General features: G+C 39.1%; 1 protein-coding gene across 3 annotated transcripts in view; it reads right to left on the bottom strand.

Annotated features, from left to right (window-relative positions):
• LOC120767397 (MTOR-associated protein MEAK7) overlaps positions 1–17,325 on the bottom strand; it is a 107,129-nt gene that overhangs the window by 80,109 nt on the left and 9,695 nt on the right. Inside the window, exon 1 of one of the 3 annotated variants that reach the window (XM_040093434.1) lies at positions 14,504–14,545. The exons of 1 other annotated variant lie outside the window; for it this stretch is intronic. In XM_040093434.1, the coding sequence (XP_039949368.1) occupies positions 14,504–14,530 (27 nt within the window). In that variant the 5' untranslated portion in view covers positions 14,531–14,545. Of the gene's footprint in view, positions 1–2,532; positions 2,553–14,503; positions 14,546–17,325 lie in introns of those variants that run through there. One more of the 3 variants, XM_040093435.1, reaches the window with a different exon arrangement.

Genomic DNA, 17,325 nt, shown 5'->3' with positions numbered 1-17,325 from the left:
CTCTCCTCTCCCCAGTAGTGAAGACACTAGAGGCCTTGCTACTCCCGACCTTCACTCGCCACCTAACCCTAGCCAGCCATCAGCATGGATTCCGAAAAGTGCACCACCACAGCACTTAGCGTCATAAACGCTCAGATAGTTCGTGGCCTCAACCAGAAACCACCCTGTGAGAGAACGATCCTCGTAGCATTGGTCTTGTCAAAAGCTTTTGACAGAGCCAACCACACAACGCTACTGCAGGACATTGAGAAAACTACGCTTTCTCCAGGGTTAAAGAGGTGGACCATGAACTACCTGAACGGTCGTCAATTATCCGTACTATGTCGAGGTGAAACATCTAAACTGAGAACAATTAAACAGGGGTTCCGCAGGGTGGTGTCCTCTCCCCGTTACTATTTAACTTCTACACCTCGAAACTCCCGCAGCCACCAGAGGGAGTTTCCATAACCTCGTACGCAGATGATTGAGCGATATTGACGCCGGGCAATGGAATCGATGGCATGTGTTCGAAAGTAAACCACTACCTCTCCAACCTTTCTCGTTTTCTCACTGCACGGAACCTCACACTTTCCCCCACCAAGTCCACAGCGACCATTTTTACGAACTGGACGAAGGAGTATAGACTTGAACAAATATTGCAGTCGATGGCGTCAAAATTCCGACTGTCAATAACCCTAAGATTTTAGGTTTAACCTTTGATAGTCTATGCTCCTTCACTCCCCATACGAACGCGATTATCGGCAAGGTACAGAGCCGCAACAAAATCCTCAAGTCGCTAGCCGGCAGCACATGGGGAAAAGACAAAGAAACGTTGTTGGCATCATACAAGGCAATCGGCCGGCTGTTCCTCAACTACGAAACACCAATATGGTCGCCTGGATGCAGTGGTACGCAGATGAGGAAACTCCAGACCAGCCAAAATACTGCACTCCGGACCACGACATGCCTTTTGATGTCTCCTATCGAACACCTTCACAGTGAGACGCTTATGCTCCTAGTTAAGGAGCATAATGGACTCCTCTCCAAGCAGTTCCTGCTGGGATGTTTTCGTAGAAATCACCCTTGCAGCCATCTTCTTGGAGAGGAACCGCCTCCTAGGAGCATCAAAAGGTCTTTCCTTGACTGCGTCGACGACGTCGTACAGTACGCCGACCGGACTTCGGACGCAACTGACTTTCGACAGGTACTGACCGCCATTCACAGTGGAGCCATTAACACCTTCACCTACTCCCTTCCCGTGAATGACGCTCTTGGAGTCAACCACCACCCATCGGAGACGAAGACCTTGCCGCGAGAACCCGAGTGACCCTAGCGCAACTTCGTTCTGGATATTGTAGCTGGTTAAACTCCTACTTATCCAGAATAGACCCTGACATACCCAATGTATGTCCTGCATGCAACGAGTCTCAAAACAAACCCCTGCAGCCACCTGCTTGGAGCGGAACCAGAGTCAAGAGTTATTTTGTGTTGGATTTCGTGGCTGACATTGTTGTTGGTGTTAATACTGGTTCCAAAATAGACGTAATTATCTACGAATATTAGTTATGACTGTCGACAGTGACGTGGGAGCCAAGTCGCGAGTGCGACGACTGTCAGGATACCAAATTAAGGAATAGCGGCATAAAGCAGCTTTGTTTCGTGCTGTCAAAAGTAGTTTAGAAATCGACGAAGAGGTGGTGTGTCTATCTTCATTTCACAGGTCTATTCCATAATTTGGCGCATGGTGAATATCTGGTCAGTTATAGATTTTCCAGGTAGTAGTTCTACAGCGATTATTTAAATTAATGAAAATTGTTTGAAATCCAACCAGATTTGATTTTTCGTGCGATCGTTTATAACTATACTTCTCTCTCTTGTTTCTATTTTGTAAAACACGTACTGAAATCCAGTTACGTCGTTACTAACGAATCTTTTAATGCCGCGAAGTTATTTTAGTGCTTCAGTGCATGACTTAATTTGACTCGCATCATGGGGGCATACTTCATTTAGGTCTTCGGTTTTTTTATCAGATAATTTTTGATCAGATAATTTTTGTTTCGAATTATTGTCTTCTGTAGTCACTATTTCGTCGATTAACAAAAGTTCGTCGGAACGCTGCCCTTCTCCATTTTCATTTAAAAGCTTTATCAAAGCCGATAACGTCGATATGGAAATATCGTACTCTGGTTTGAAAACAGAATTTTTTTCAAATTTTTTTGAAAAACAGTTTTTTATTGTTTCTATTGTTACGTTGTTCTATGCAAGACTAATAAAATAAAAACTCTCCAAAATGTCAAATATTTTTAAAAGTTTGTTCATTGAAATGTCATCTACTCCAATCAATATACATAATATATCGTCACCTGAAATGCAAAATAACGTAACATCACTTTTCGTAGGTTTACAGGAGAAGCAAAAAAGCGCATAAAAAGAAAACCACTTGAGATATTGAAACAAAATTTATAAATCTGAATTAACATGAAACTATACATAAGTATATTTTAGAAAAAAAATAAAGAAAAAATTAAGCAAATTTTATAGTAGGTGTCTTACGTTGTTTTGAGTTTCCATTTCTGAAACAAAATAACGTATGATCAATCTTAATTTGTATAAAAATTAAAAATTTGATATTAATACTTTTTTTTAATTTTAAATTTTTATTATCAATATGTACATAAGTACTAGAAAAAATGTAAATATTTCAAGCTAAAAAATGAGGATAATGTTTAATTATTATTTATTAAATAACTAATTATTCAAATGGTATATTATCATAAAAGTAATAACAGTTATGTTATAGTTAGTTATTGTTAAACTTTGCAAAATAATAAGCTGCTGAATTCCTAAAACAGCCGAGTCTGATAACTTGGATCATGGAGTCGCTAAACCAAACTCTGGCGGCTCCTTCTCTACCCATATACCGAGGGAGTTGTGGGTGGGAAGAAGCTGTTGGAAAAAAGGGACAGTGAGCTTCTTCACGGTTGGGTAAAAGGTGGAGGGGTCTACTGTCAGGAGCTCTTTATCAACTCCAGTTTCTCCAACTTCCTAAGTATTGCAATGCCTTCCAGGCCGAGATTGGAGCCATTAAGGTAACAGTAGATTTACTACTCCGGAGTGCAGCCTCCTTCATAGGAGTGATCATCGACTCGGATAGCAGAGCGGCGATTCCAGCCCTGAACTCATTAACAATGAGAGAATTCAGAGCTGATCGAAGACATAACCGTGCTATCAATAGCATCGAGTGTCTTTGTGATAAGAATGATATGAGTGCCAGACCACAGAGAAATTGCAGGAAACATGAGCTAGCAAGAAGGGGCACCCTAGATCCGCTATCGGTAGAATGGGACCGGATCTGTGCTCCCGTTTCCTATTCTATTACTGCTGGGCCACAATTTTTACACACGCTGTCGAAAAAGCCTTTTGTCCCAAGATCGTTCACGGTGATCTCTTTGCCCTCAGTAAGGCAGCCTTTCCCTTTTCCCATTATCCTATGGGCTTCCACGCAGTAAGGCTGGAAATCATACCAGACGCCATCTGCAGAAGCTGCATGGAAGAAGTTTAGGTGGAAACAACTCAACACTTCTTTCTTGGCTGTCTTGCGTTAGGGAGATCAAGACTTAATCACTTGGGGGCGCATACCTTCAGGCATCCCACCGAACTGGCGCGAAGCATTTGTAAATTTATAAGTTCGAACACAGGGGTTCTTCTTTTCTATGGCCTCACAAAGGACTACATATACACTCAGTCCTTTTTTTACGCGATTATTGGTTATGCCACTAATCGCGTAAAAATGGTTAGTTTTCCAATATTAACTGACGAATTGGTTCCGAATATAAAAAATATCGCGTATAACAAAATATACGCGCAAAAAAATATTCAAAAACAATACAATAAGTTTCAAATTTCAGACTTATGATTTATTCATTCATAACAAAATAAAAGATACAAAACAAAAACCATATATAAAAGAGAAGAAAATAGAAAATAGGTAGATTTATTGAAAAAACCGTTCAATGCTGTTTAATCACTGTCATTATCCGTAGTGGAAATTATTCTTAGTCGCTTATTTTGATCGCCGGCACTGATATCACTAGAATTTGTATCAGAATCAATAGTAAGAACTATGGATTGATGTTCTGATTGACTTAGCATCTCCGACTGAGTTTGCACCATAAATTCAGTTCATTTTGTTTGAATGCTTCTTTTTGGACCCAATAAATTCCGATGTAGTTCTTTATATCTTAACATGCAGAGACTCAATTCTTTTTGAAAAGTCGTTTTCTTCCTTTTGTGCTTACCACCGAACCACACTTGACGATAGCAACGCCACGCTGCCGCCCCGCTAAAACGGTACTTCTTGAAGAGACGACATGCAAACAACCAATCACAACACAATCAACGGCTGCTGCAATAATGAGGAACTTAGTCTTTTAACGAAATTCCCGAAACTGTATTCCCAAAAATTATTACGCGTAAAAATATGTATGTAAACAAGCAAAAAACGAAAAAAAAAACAATCGCGTTAAAGTGAGAAATTCGCATAAAAAAGGAATTTGCGCTGCAAAAATAACCGCGTTAAAGTGAAATAGCGTAAAAAGAGATCGCGTAAAAAAGGACTGAGTGTACATATGTATATAGTAGTCCACGTTCGATCAACCATGTAGCCTAAACTAGCCAAAGCGCATTGAACTTAATCACTAAAAATAAACATAAACAATAAATGAAGACTAACTTTGATACAAAAAAAAACAAACACTCTGTTATATTTACATACATGAGTGATTTTTTTTTTAACGAAATCAAGCACTTGATGATACGTTTTTTTGAATTTTTAATATAGCTTGGGTATTTTTGATCGCAGAAGCTTAAAATTTGCGACACATATGTGATATGATGTGGTGAATCGTAATTATTTAAAAACTCAATTTTGAATTTTTTGATGGTACGTTATTTTGCATTTCAGGTGACGATATGTTTTATGATGTTGCATCTGTAGTGACATTTGAAATTCTGTATAATGCACTGATCAAGGGCATGACAAACGGATGTTGTATTAGCAGGTAAAAAGATAAAATGTATTTTATTAAGTTTAATATCTCGAGGCTGAATTGTGGCATAGTTCAAAAATAGTAAAAGTTTTCTCTTCTGATAGCCACTCACACGTAATTTCACTAGAAATCAAAGCTTTCGGATTTGACTGCCATTCAACTGGTAGGCTTCTTACATCTCATTTTTTAAATGCCCGAGTTATGTTAGTATAATATATACAACATTTATTTGTGAAATGAATCCTAAGACTAACTTATAATTCTTTTATTAAGCTTATACCGATAAGACCTTAATACGTACATATGTATTATATATCGTAATGAGGTTAGTGAAGGGATAGTTGCCAGACTATTATGTTAGGCTACGTAACATCCCCTCGTTAAAATTAAAGTTTGCATGAATTGTGATGTAATATTATAAGTAAATCAAATATTTACATATATCCATAACCTATCTAATTTTTTTGTACAATTTGTTTTGTTTTTACATATATGTATATCTATTAAATTATTATTTTTTGTTTGCGTTTGTAATCCTTTTTTGTTCAATTATTCTAGATTTTTATTTAACTTCACAAAATTATTATTTTATAATAGTTCCACCAATTAACTTTATGAACTTTTGGGTATAGGTAAGTTCCTTTATGTGTTTTTGGGGAGCGACTGCGCCAGTTATGTTAGTATAATACAACATTTATTTGTAAATCTTATGGGGTCAGTAGGGTAATCTGGCCTGCTTTTTTGACATTTTTTTTTCATAGAAATTTTTATTATATAAACAAATTTTTTCTGAATTTTTTGATGACATCTGTCGGAGAAATGACCGGGTGAATGAGATGCCAATTTATTCTTAAAAAGTACGTGAATGTTATCGTCCCTACTAGAATCATGAGAAATGTTGATAAATAAACAAGTAATTATTTTTTTTTTTTTAATTTTTAACCATGTTTTTTACATAAATTTTGTCATAACATTGTCAATAAATTATACAAAATTATGAATGAAAATTAAGCAAATCGGTTGAGTAGTTCGACCTAAATCATGTCCGCCAGTTTAAAAATGTGTGTGTTTGAGAAAAACGAGTTTAAACTGCCAAGTGTGCACTCCGAGCGCTCAGAACGTCGAACGGTATCATTATTTTTGGGCCTTTTTCGAAACCTTTCAATGGTAAAGTGGGTTTCAACATTAATTCTAAAAGTATAAGAGAAGAGAAAATGCAAAAAAAAAATAAAATAAAATAAAATTGAAAGAAGATGACCCTACTGACCCCTTAAGACTAACTTATAATATTCTTATTAAGCTTATACGAGACCTTATTATCGTACATATTATATATCGTAGTGAGGTTAGTGGAGGGATAGTTGCCAGACTGTTATGTTAGGCTGCGTAACTCGCGTGGGCATGCTACTTTTCCAATCACTAACGGTTTTTCTTTATCTCCAGCCATATTGGCACATCCATCTTTCTTTCGATAACACTGGCCTACAAAAAAAAAATTTGGTTTGGTGCAGCTCTGTGCGCATCAGTAGTCGGTATAGTAGGTAGGATGAACCACATTCCCGCTACTAGATGTTTTTTTTCTTCTTTCTTATGAACAAGAGCTGATATGGAAAATGTGACTTGTTTTCTCGTATCAACTCACAAAATACATCCAAAATCAGGTATAAAACCTTAGGCACCACAATGATTTACCTCAAACGCATTTTTCGTTCTTCAAGGCAAATCACGGAATAAAAGTCCAGTTTCAACCGCGTTAAATATATCTTCTGCTCTGTAGCCCAATAACATGTCTGGCAGCTTTCGTTTAAATTGATGCACATCCTCGTGATTAACCTCAGCAGATTCCCCACATACTCCTTTCCGCCATTTTTCCAACCATCCATTTGATGGCGAAAAAGTTTGAACTCCTAATTGACTAGCAATTTTTTAGCTTTTTCTTTTATAATAGGGTCCGACACTAGTATATTTTGATTTCTCGCTTTGACAAACCACTCAAAACACAAATTGTCTATTTTTGAACCATCATTATTTAGGAACTTTTTATTTATGTTATCACTACTCATCCATATCCTTTGATCCTTTTTTTTACAATATATGTAGCCTAGGTCTTTCCAATATCGAATCTTTCAAAGCAAACAAATAAAAGTAAAGAAAGAAATTTCTACTTTTAAAAAGCACTAACCTTTTACCGAGTGCAAGTTAACACGTACTCGTAGGAATTGCACTTTTTGTTTGTGAAATGCAAGAATGATGCAATGCACTTTGTTTACATTGCAGCATTCTACTGACCCATAAGTTCGTTGCCCGGCCATTGTGGCCAGCAACGATAATCCGACACTTGCCTATGTCGCAAGCGATTGTGTTGGCGTATGCTGATTCGGCTTGCCGGATATAGTAATGCACACTTAGGTTCAATAACATTTTTAGAGTTCAATATTAAGTTCAGTTTGTATTTTGTATTTGATCTATAATAAACGTACTTACTCCGGCCTCGCCGTTACAACATTGATTAGGAATGTCTCATAATATGTAAGTTCATTACAATTTTTTTTGAATCATACAAAAATTATAACTAAACTGCTGCGTGATATGTTTATATCAAGTTATTCTAAATAAAAGTATATAAAGAATATAACATAAAATATTTACATACATGCTTCATACTTTAACGGTTTATATATATTTCGCGACAATATAAAAATTTCGGCGTAATATAATAGCGCACAGCTTAATGATATGAGCGCAAAAGTTAACAATTTGTGAGTTCAAGCGCCACAAGTAGAAGTTTATCAAAGAATTTCAGTAAATCCAGAAATCAGGTGCGATATTCCTCTCGATATAATTAAGTCAATTCCCGAGTTTAGCGGGGAGTCTGAAAAGTACGAGGCATGGAGGCAATCGGCCGTAGAAGACGCTGTAATCGAAATCGAAGACGATCGCGAATCATGCGACAATGACTCATTGCATTTTTTAGAGAACGCTCACCGGTGGGTAGGAAAAATATAAAAATATTAATTGACACAGGGGCGCCAAAAAATTACATTAAGCTCATAAAGGAGCTACAAGTAATTCCTGTCGAAAGCTCTTTCACCGTACGCTCGATACATGGTTCGAGCAAAGTGCCTTATGAAATGAAAATTATTGGCCAAATTTCCCCATTCTTCATGCTAGACACACGCAAGCAGAAATAGCGTTGAACTTAGTTATCAACACAATTAATTACAATAACAAATCCGAGCAATTGCAGTATCATTACTGAGACAGTGTAAACTTCACAGATGTGGATGACATAATAGTGCCTCCATCCTCAGTTATTGCTACAATCCGCACTATAGACAGCGAGCCCATATACTCCAAACCATACCCTTACCCTATGGGAGTTTCAGATTTTGTAAACAACGAAATCAAACAGTTACTTAAAGATGGTATCATTAGACCATCAAAGTCCCAATACAACAGTCCAGTCTGGGTTGTTGACAAAGAAGGTCATGGCAACAATGGAAACCGAAATAAACGGTTGGTAATCGACTTTAGGAACCTAAATGAACGAACTAGCCAACCGATACCCAATGCCAGGTATCCCAATGATCTTAGCGAAGCTATGAAAGGCGAAATTTTTTACGACTTTAGACTCTCTCCGGTTATCACCAAATTTATCTAGCGAAACAATACCGCAAAAAAACGTCATTCGCAGTGAACGGCGGGAAATATAAATTTTGCCGTCTGCTTTTTGGCTTGAAAAATTCCGGTAGCATTTTTCAAAGAGCCATCGATGTCATCCTGAGGGAGCACATAGGAAAGATATGTTACGGCTATCTAGATGACGTAAAAGGGGCTAAAACTGACCCTGAAAAGGTCAGGGCGATACAAGAGTATGCTGAGCCGAAAAATCTGTACAGCCTGTGGTCGTTTCTTGGTTTAGCTAGTTACTATAGGGGTTTTATTAAGAACTTCGCAGCAATAGCAAGGCCTTAACCAACATTCTCAAAGGAGAAAATGGTTCGGTGAGCAAGCATATGTCCAAAAAGGTCTCTATTGAGTTTGACGAAACTCAACGTAATGCATTGGAAAATACTGAAAATCATTCTGGCATCAGAAGATGTCATACTATGTACCTAGATTTCAGCATTTGATCTAACTACTGACGCCTCCATAGATGACATTGGCGCAGTCCTGTCCCAAGGGGGTAAACCCATTTCCATGGTTTCACGCACGCTAAAGAAAAGCGAGACACACTACGCCACAAATGAGCGAGAATTGGGCTCTAGGTAAATTGCAAAATTACCTCTATGGAGCAGAGAAATAAATATTTTCACTGATCACCAGCCCCTTACCTTTGCCGTCTCAGATAGAAACACGAATGCAAAAATCAAACGATGGAAGGCATTCATTGATGAACACAACGCAAAAGTGTTCTACAAACCAGGCAAAGAAAACTATGTGGCGGATGCCCTATCACGACAAAAATTAAACACCTTACACAACGAGAAGTCAGACGCTGCAATGATTCACAGCGAAAATTCGTTGACCTACACGATCGAAACGACAGAAAAGCCTTAAAATTGTTTCAAAAATCAAATCGTTCTTGAAGAATCAAAACTCCTATTGAAACGAGTTATTATACTCTTTGGCCAAAAAATACGTCACCTTATAAATTTCACAGACAAAAACACCCTATTCGAAACAATAAGGCCACTCATTAACACAGACGTAGTAAACTCAATACACTGCGATCTACAAACACTAGCTAGTTTCTAACTAGTCAACTAGTCACTAAATTTCCCGGCAACCAAATTCCAGGAGTGCAAAAATATTGTTGTCGACATTACAGATAAAAATGAAAAAATGGAAATTGTTATCACCGAACATAACCGCGCGCACGGAGCCGCCCAGAAAAATACTAAACAAATACTTCGCGATTATTATAAAAATGACAAAGATGGCCATTGAAATAATAATATATTGCAAGATATACACTAAAGCAAAGTACGATAGGCACTCCAAAAAACAAATACTTGGGGAGACACCGATTCCATCATACGCTGGAGAAATACTTCACATTGATATATTTTCAACTGACAAAAAAATGTTTCTTACTTGCATTGACAAATTCTCAAAATTCGCCGTGGTACAGCCACTGGCGTCTCGCACAAAACCGCCAACTATTGAGCTGTTGAATTTTAGTAAGGTAATCTGGTCTGTTTTTTGAAATTTTTTTTCATAGAAATTTTTATTCTACAATAGAACTTTTAATTTTTCCATGTTTTTTACATCAATTTTGTCATAACATTGTCAATAAATTATAAAAAATATAGAGACGATAGCCAGGCGTTTTGTGAACCGAAATCGAGCGGTATTATTATTTTTGGGCCTTTTTCGAAACCTTCCATTGGTAACGTGGGTTTCTACATTAATTCTAAGGGTATAAAGGAACAGAAAAGCAAAAAAAAAAAATTTAAATTACCCTACTGACCCATTAATTCAGAAACTATCAGGGCCCTCTTGAAAAACGGCTACGACATTGTGAACGCACCACCACTACACAGTTGCTCAAATGACCAGGTGGAACGTTTTCATAGTACACTCGCAGACATAACCAGAGCATTTCGCCTACAAAAAATGTCTGAGGATGCAATCGAGTTGATACTAAGAATAACAATCGTATACAATTGATCTGTACATAAGGTCACAGACTCATCGACATAATACATGCAGCGTCCAGCGAATGTAGGCAGGCCATTAAAAATAAAATTGCAAAAGCCCAGCACGATAACATTGAAAGATCCAACCCGAATAGACAAAACAAGGTATTTGAGGTAAGCGAAAAAGTTTTCGTAAAAAATAACGGAAGATTAGGAAATAAGTTAACACCCCTTGCACAGAAGAAACAATTCCTACCTTCCTTCCTATAGCTTCTGTTCTCATTAGAGGAGGGTGGTACATAAAGACAACATTAAATAGTGGTTGCTTTCAAGTAAAAACTTTCCAATGTAAAGCAACATTTTCATAGTTTAAGCGTATAACGATTTTCAATCTTCATTTCTTTTACTTTTACCGGATTGGACTTGCAATTCTATTAGTACATAGTCGGAATATCGACTACTCTCACTCCAACTATATCCCGGTAATCGACGGAAAGGTACTGGTATTGGAGCAGCGTGATTATTTAAGACACTCAACCAATTTAACTAACCTTGCTAACATAGCATAGAAAACTGTAAATTTAACCAAATTATTAACTCAGTCGCACATGCGAAAACTGCTAGACATGGATGCAGAACACATTAGAAATTTATTTTCCGTACTAAAAGTGCACCACAGAATGGCAAGAAGCTTAGACTTCTTGGGCTCAGCACTCAAGGTAATAGCATGCACGACTGATGCCTCTGATTTTGAAAAAATATGGTGGTCCGAATCCAATTTAATTGATGCAAACAATAGACAGGTAGTTATTAATACACAGATACAAGCTAATAAACTTACAGATACGGTGAACGAAAAAATTAAAGCTAAAAAAATTAAGGAGGATGGAGTCATGTGTAGAAGTTCGCTCAAGTGAGGAAAGTTCTCTGATCGCCATTCACTTGGGAGTGGCCAGAAACGATTATCTTACATATGACTCAAGCAGCTCACGACTTCCGGTCTTTGACCAAGTATCCTCAAGGTAGCCTAAGAACATCCGTTTAAAAGCGAGTTAAAGTGAGAAGGCGAAACATCCCCTCCGCAGGGTTGTGCGCTGGGTTTGGGACCCGCCACGTAAAAAATCATACCAATGAAAAGGAACAACAAGCCTCGGATGAGTGACCCCCCTTTTGATGACGACCATGGCAAACGAAATAAGGACTACGAATTGAGGGCATGCGCCTGGAATGTCCGGTCCCTTAATTGGAAAGGTGCCGCTGCCCAGCTGGTTGATGTCCTCGTAAAGACAAAGGCTGACATCACCGCCGTCCAAGAAATGCGATGGACGGGACAAGGACAGAGACGAGCGCAAGTTTGGTGTCATATTCGTGGTGGGAGAGAGACTCTGGCGCCGAGTACTATCATTCACTCCGGTGAATGAACGTGCCCCCGCCACGATGTCAAAATCGTGCTTGGGCAATGAAGGTATCTTTGGCACTACAACCGGTAAATTCAGCCTCCACGACGAAGCATCCCCAAATGGATCGAGGCTGATCGACTTCGCCGGGGCCCGAAATATGGTCATCAAGCCTCCTGGCTGTCTCCGGACCGAAAAACCACCAACCAGTTCGATCACGTTGTGATAGACGGAAGACACGTCTCCAATGCTCTAGACGTGCGTACGCTCCGAGGTCCTAACATTGACTCGGACCACTATCTTGTTGCAGCCAAGATTTGCACCCGCCTCTGTGCAGCAAAAAACGCACGTCAACAAACACAATGAAGGTTCGACGTCGAGAAGCTGCAATCAAAACAGACAGCCGAACGATTTTGTGCTCGGCTTGCACTACTGCTCTCTGAGAGCACTCGTCAACAACTCGGTATAAGGGAACTGTGGGACGGCATTTCAAACTCCTTAGGGACAGCTGCAACCGAAACCATTGGTTTTCGGAAAATGCAAAAGAACAGTTGGTACGATGAGGAGTGCCGTGTCGCAGCGGAGAGAATACAGGCTACCTACCTCGCAACGTTACGATCGACCACAACAGGTGCGGGATGGGATAGATACCGAGAGTTGAAGAGGGAAGCGATTTGCAGACAGAAAGGTCGAAATGCGAGAGTATGAAGAGCTTGAGAGACCAATGCCCAGAGCATACTTAAATTATGGAGAGAACACTTCTCCAGCCTGCTGAATGGCACTGAACGCACAACACCAGGAGAAGGAGAACCCGATTCCCCAATCGATGACGATGGAGCAGACGTTCCATTACCCGACCATGAAGAAGTTCGAATAGCAATTGCCCGCCTGAAGAACAACAAAGCGGCAGGGGCCGACGGATTGCCGGCCGAGCTATTCAAACACGGCGGCGAAGAACTGATAAGGTGCATGCATCAGCTTCTTTGTAAAATATGGTCGGACGAAAGCATGCCCAACGATTGGAATTTAAGTGTGCTATGCCCAATCCATAAAAAAGGAGACCCCACAATCTGCGCCAACTACCGTGGTATTAGCCTCCTCAACGTTCTATCGAGCGTATTGTGTAAAAGATTAAAGCCCACCGTCAACAAACTGATTGGACCTTATTAGTGTGGCTTTAGACCTGGCAAATCAACAACCGACCAGATATTCACCATGCGCCAAATCTTGGAAAAGACCCGTGAAAGGAGAATCGACACACACCACCTCTTCGTAGATTTCAAAGCTGCTTTCGACAGCACGGAAAGGAGCTGCCTTTATGCCGCGATGTCTGAATTTGGTATCCCCGCAAAACTAATACGGCTGTGTAAACTGACGTTGAAAGCTCCGTCAGGATCGGGAAGGACCTCTCCGAGCCGTTCGATACCAAACGAGGTTTCAGACAAGGCGATTCCCTATCGTGCGACTTTTTCAACCTGCTTTTGGAGAAAATAGTTCGAGCTGCAGAACTAAATAGAGAAGGTCTTCTATAGGAGTGTACAGCTGCGGGCGTATTCCGATGATATTGATATCATCGGCCTTAACACCCGCGCCGTTAGTTCTGCTTTCTCCAGACTGGACAAGGAAGCAAAGCAAATGGGTCTGGCAGTGAACGAGGGCAAGACGAAATATCTCCTGTCATCAAACCAACAGTCGTCGCACTCGTGACTTGGCTCTCACGTCACTGTTGACAGTCATAACTTTGAAGTCGTAGATAATTTCGTCTATCTTGGAACCAGCGCAAACACCACCAACAATGTCAGCCTGGAAATCCAACGCAGGATAACTCTTGTCAACACGTGCTGCTTCGGACTGAGTAGGCAATTGAGAAGCAAAGTCCTCTCTCGACGAACAAAAGCCAAACTCTATAAGTCACTCATTATTCCCGTTCTGCTATATAGTGCAGAGGCTTGGACGATGACAACAACTGATGAGTCGACATTGCGCATTTCCGAGAGAAAAGTTCTACGAAAGATTTATGGACCTTTGCGCGTTCGCCACGGCGAATATCGCATTCGATGGAACGATGAGCTGTATGAAATATATGACGACATTGACATAGTTCAGCGAATTAAAAGACAGCGGCTATGTCATGTTGTTTGAATGAACGAAGACGCAGTACCCGCCGGGGGAAACAGAAGAAGAGGAAGACCTCCACTCCGTTGGAAGGACCAGGTGGAGAAAGACCTGGCTTCGTTTGGAATATCCAATTGGCGCCAGGTAGCGAAAAGAAGAAACGACTGGCGCGCTGTTGTTAACTCGGTTATAATCGCGAAAGCGGTGTCTACGCCAGTAAAGAAGAAGAAAAAAAATAAATGTTTGACACACCGCATTTGTATGAAACACTATTAGCAAGAAATAGAATATTAATAGATCAAATCTCGAACATGATACTCACCATTACGCTAGCTAAGGCGAATACCATCTTCCCGGTGGCACACCAACACGTCACACTACAGCTGCAAGATGATACCATAGTCGAATGCAACGATGACGTAATATCAGTAAATGCATGCGTAACGACGACCTATGCCGTCGTCTGTAAACTGGCAGCGCAAGACACCTGAGCACGAGCATTGCACACCGGAGACACACTCAGCCAAGCCACCTAAAGCCGATAAAACAAGTCGATGACGGCATTATTATTATCAACGAGAGCACTGCGAAAGTTAGCACAGACGATAGTCCAGAGATTACTACAAACGGGACACACCTCGTCACTTTTCTCTCTTCTGCCACAATCAACGGCACAAGATATGTAAATCGACGCGAAGAACAGAAAGCCACACGTAGCAGTCACCTCTACTAAACATCATCAGCCACGATCCAGTGCTAAGCATGCCCCAACTCCAGAGGATGAATAACCACAATTTGCGCGTCATTCAAAATTTCAAAGAAGACTTGGAGGCCAAATCACATAAGGTTTGGTTTGCAACAGGCATCTTGCTCTGTGTTGTTGGCATTGGCTCTATCATCGTTTTGCAAATCATAAAAGGAAGACGAACGTTGAAGGAAGTACGGAAGGCCATCAACAGCTACAAAACAACCGGGGACGGTCATGAACACTTTTTGTTTGTGAAATGCAAGAATGATGCAATGCACTTTGTTTACATTGCAACATTCTGCTGACGCATAAGTTCGTTGCCCAGCCACTGCGGCCAGCAGCGGTAACCTGACACTTGCCTTTGTCCCAAGCGACTGTGTTGGCGTATGCTGATTGGGCTTGCCGGATATAGTAACGCACACTTATGATTTTAGATTCAGTAATATTTAGAGTTTAGAGTTCAATATTAAGTTCAGTTCGTATTTTGTATTTGATCTATAATAAACGTACTTGCTCTGGCCTCGACGTTACAACATGGCCTTCTTATTTGACTCTGAAGGGACAATAACATAATCGTCAGAGGACACAACATAATTCCGTTACAACATTACATTCTTATTGACCGTGAAAGGGCAATAACATAATCGTCAGAGGAAACAACATAGTTTGCACAAACAGATTTTTTGTGGCATCTTTTCCCGGTTCATTAATTAACAGGACTAAACGTTTTGCGACAAATCGAATGAATCATAATTTTTGATTTTTTCATGTTAATAGCTACAAATTGTTACATATATGTATGTAGATCCCGTGACATCTTAACAATGCTTGTCCTCACAGTTTTACATATGCTATATATATTTTATGTGCCCGTGTATATACATTTAACTCGTATATAGATTTCGGTTTAGTTACTGTACATTTATTTCAATTATTGGTCTTTGTTGTCAGCAAATAAGAGTTTCACGACCGCTTATCACTGTTTTTACTGTTTACTTTACACTTTCGTTCAGTAATTCAAGTTTCTTGTCCGTTTTGGTCCACGTCCGCTTAAGACAGGCAATGAAAATAAAAAGTAGTGAAAAAAAGTGTCCGCGTCCGGTCATTAGAGCGTCCGATTGTTAGAAGGGAATTTGTTCTGAAAACGCAAAGTAAAACTTGGTTCCTGAATTTTTGTCCGGTTAAGAGAAGTATAAGAGTATAATTCCATACCTATCTCGATCAGTTTTAGATGATACAAACAACCGTTAGGTGAACAAAACTTAAACTATGTAGCATCACATTTAGAGCTTCTTAAATTGCGATAATGTTTAATGTTTTGTTACACTCACCCCAACCTTTCCTTACTTATTTTAAATAAGTTATGTAGGCGGCCTTAAAACAAAAAAACCTAGGCTACTACTTTCACTACAACCTACTCTAGCCTGCACACACTATTCGACACCACGACTGTACAATCTACAACCAGTTCGCGCTCAAGAGCACCTGAAACCTTGTGACTTGTTCAAATTGCAAATGCAAATTTTTGAAAGCTGAATATAACACATAACTGAATTCATTTAGACAGATTTGTGTTTTGATCGTTCAGTAAATGGAAGAAAGTGATTTTTGGATGTTTTAAACAATGGTTGGTTTGTGATGGCAAGTAGATTTGATAGGTGTTAGGTATTCAGGTGCAGCACCGAAAAGTTAGTTGTAATAACTCGATCGTCGCGAACGGCTGCCCTACATAGTAGGGAAATAAAAATAATTTAAACCAAACCTCGTGTTTTATTTACTGGCGCCTAACGTGGGGCCACGCGAAAAAAGTCCTTATAAAGGATAAACCATTGCGGCCGTGGGTTCGAACCCATTTTGAACAAAAAAGCTATTTACGTGAAGTTAAAATAAAATTCGCATTTTCAATAAAATATCTGTTTACGTGAAGTTAAAATAAAATTAGTATTTTAAACAAAAAATCTATTTACGTGAAGTTAAAATAAAATTCGCAGTTTGAACAAAAACACTATTTGCGTGAAGTTAAAATAAAACTCACATTTTGAACAAACAACTCTTTACGTGAAGTTAAAATAAAATTCACATTTTGAACAAAAAAGCTATTTATGTGAAACTGAAAGAATAAAAAACAAAACCGTTTATTTGAAATCAAAAAATAAAAATCTATTTATGTGAAACAGAAAGAATAAAAAACAAAATCGTTTATTTAAAATCAAAAATAAAAAACTATTTATGTGAAACTGAAAGAATAAAAAACAAAACCGTTTATTTGAAATCAAAAAAATAAAAAGCTATTTTGTGAAACTTTAATTTCAAAAATATTCATGTGAAGAAAAAACAGTGCAAGCTAGCAGAAACTATTAATCGAATTCAAAGCGATTCCAGTGGAAAGAGAAATA

The sequence above is a fragment of the Bactrocera tryoni genome, chromosome 2 (assembly GCF_016617805.1).
Source record: "Bactrocera tryoni isolate S06 chromosome 2, CSIRO_BtryS06_freeze2, whole genome shotgun sequence".
NCBI classification, from domain to species: domain Eukaryota; kingdom Metazoa; phylum Arthropoda; class Insecta; order Diptera; family Tephritidae; genus Bactrocera; species Bactrocera tryoni.
Note: the sequence above shows the minus strand (reverse complement) of the source record. Positions and strands in the feature narration are given on the sequence as shown.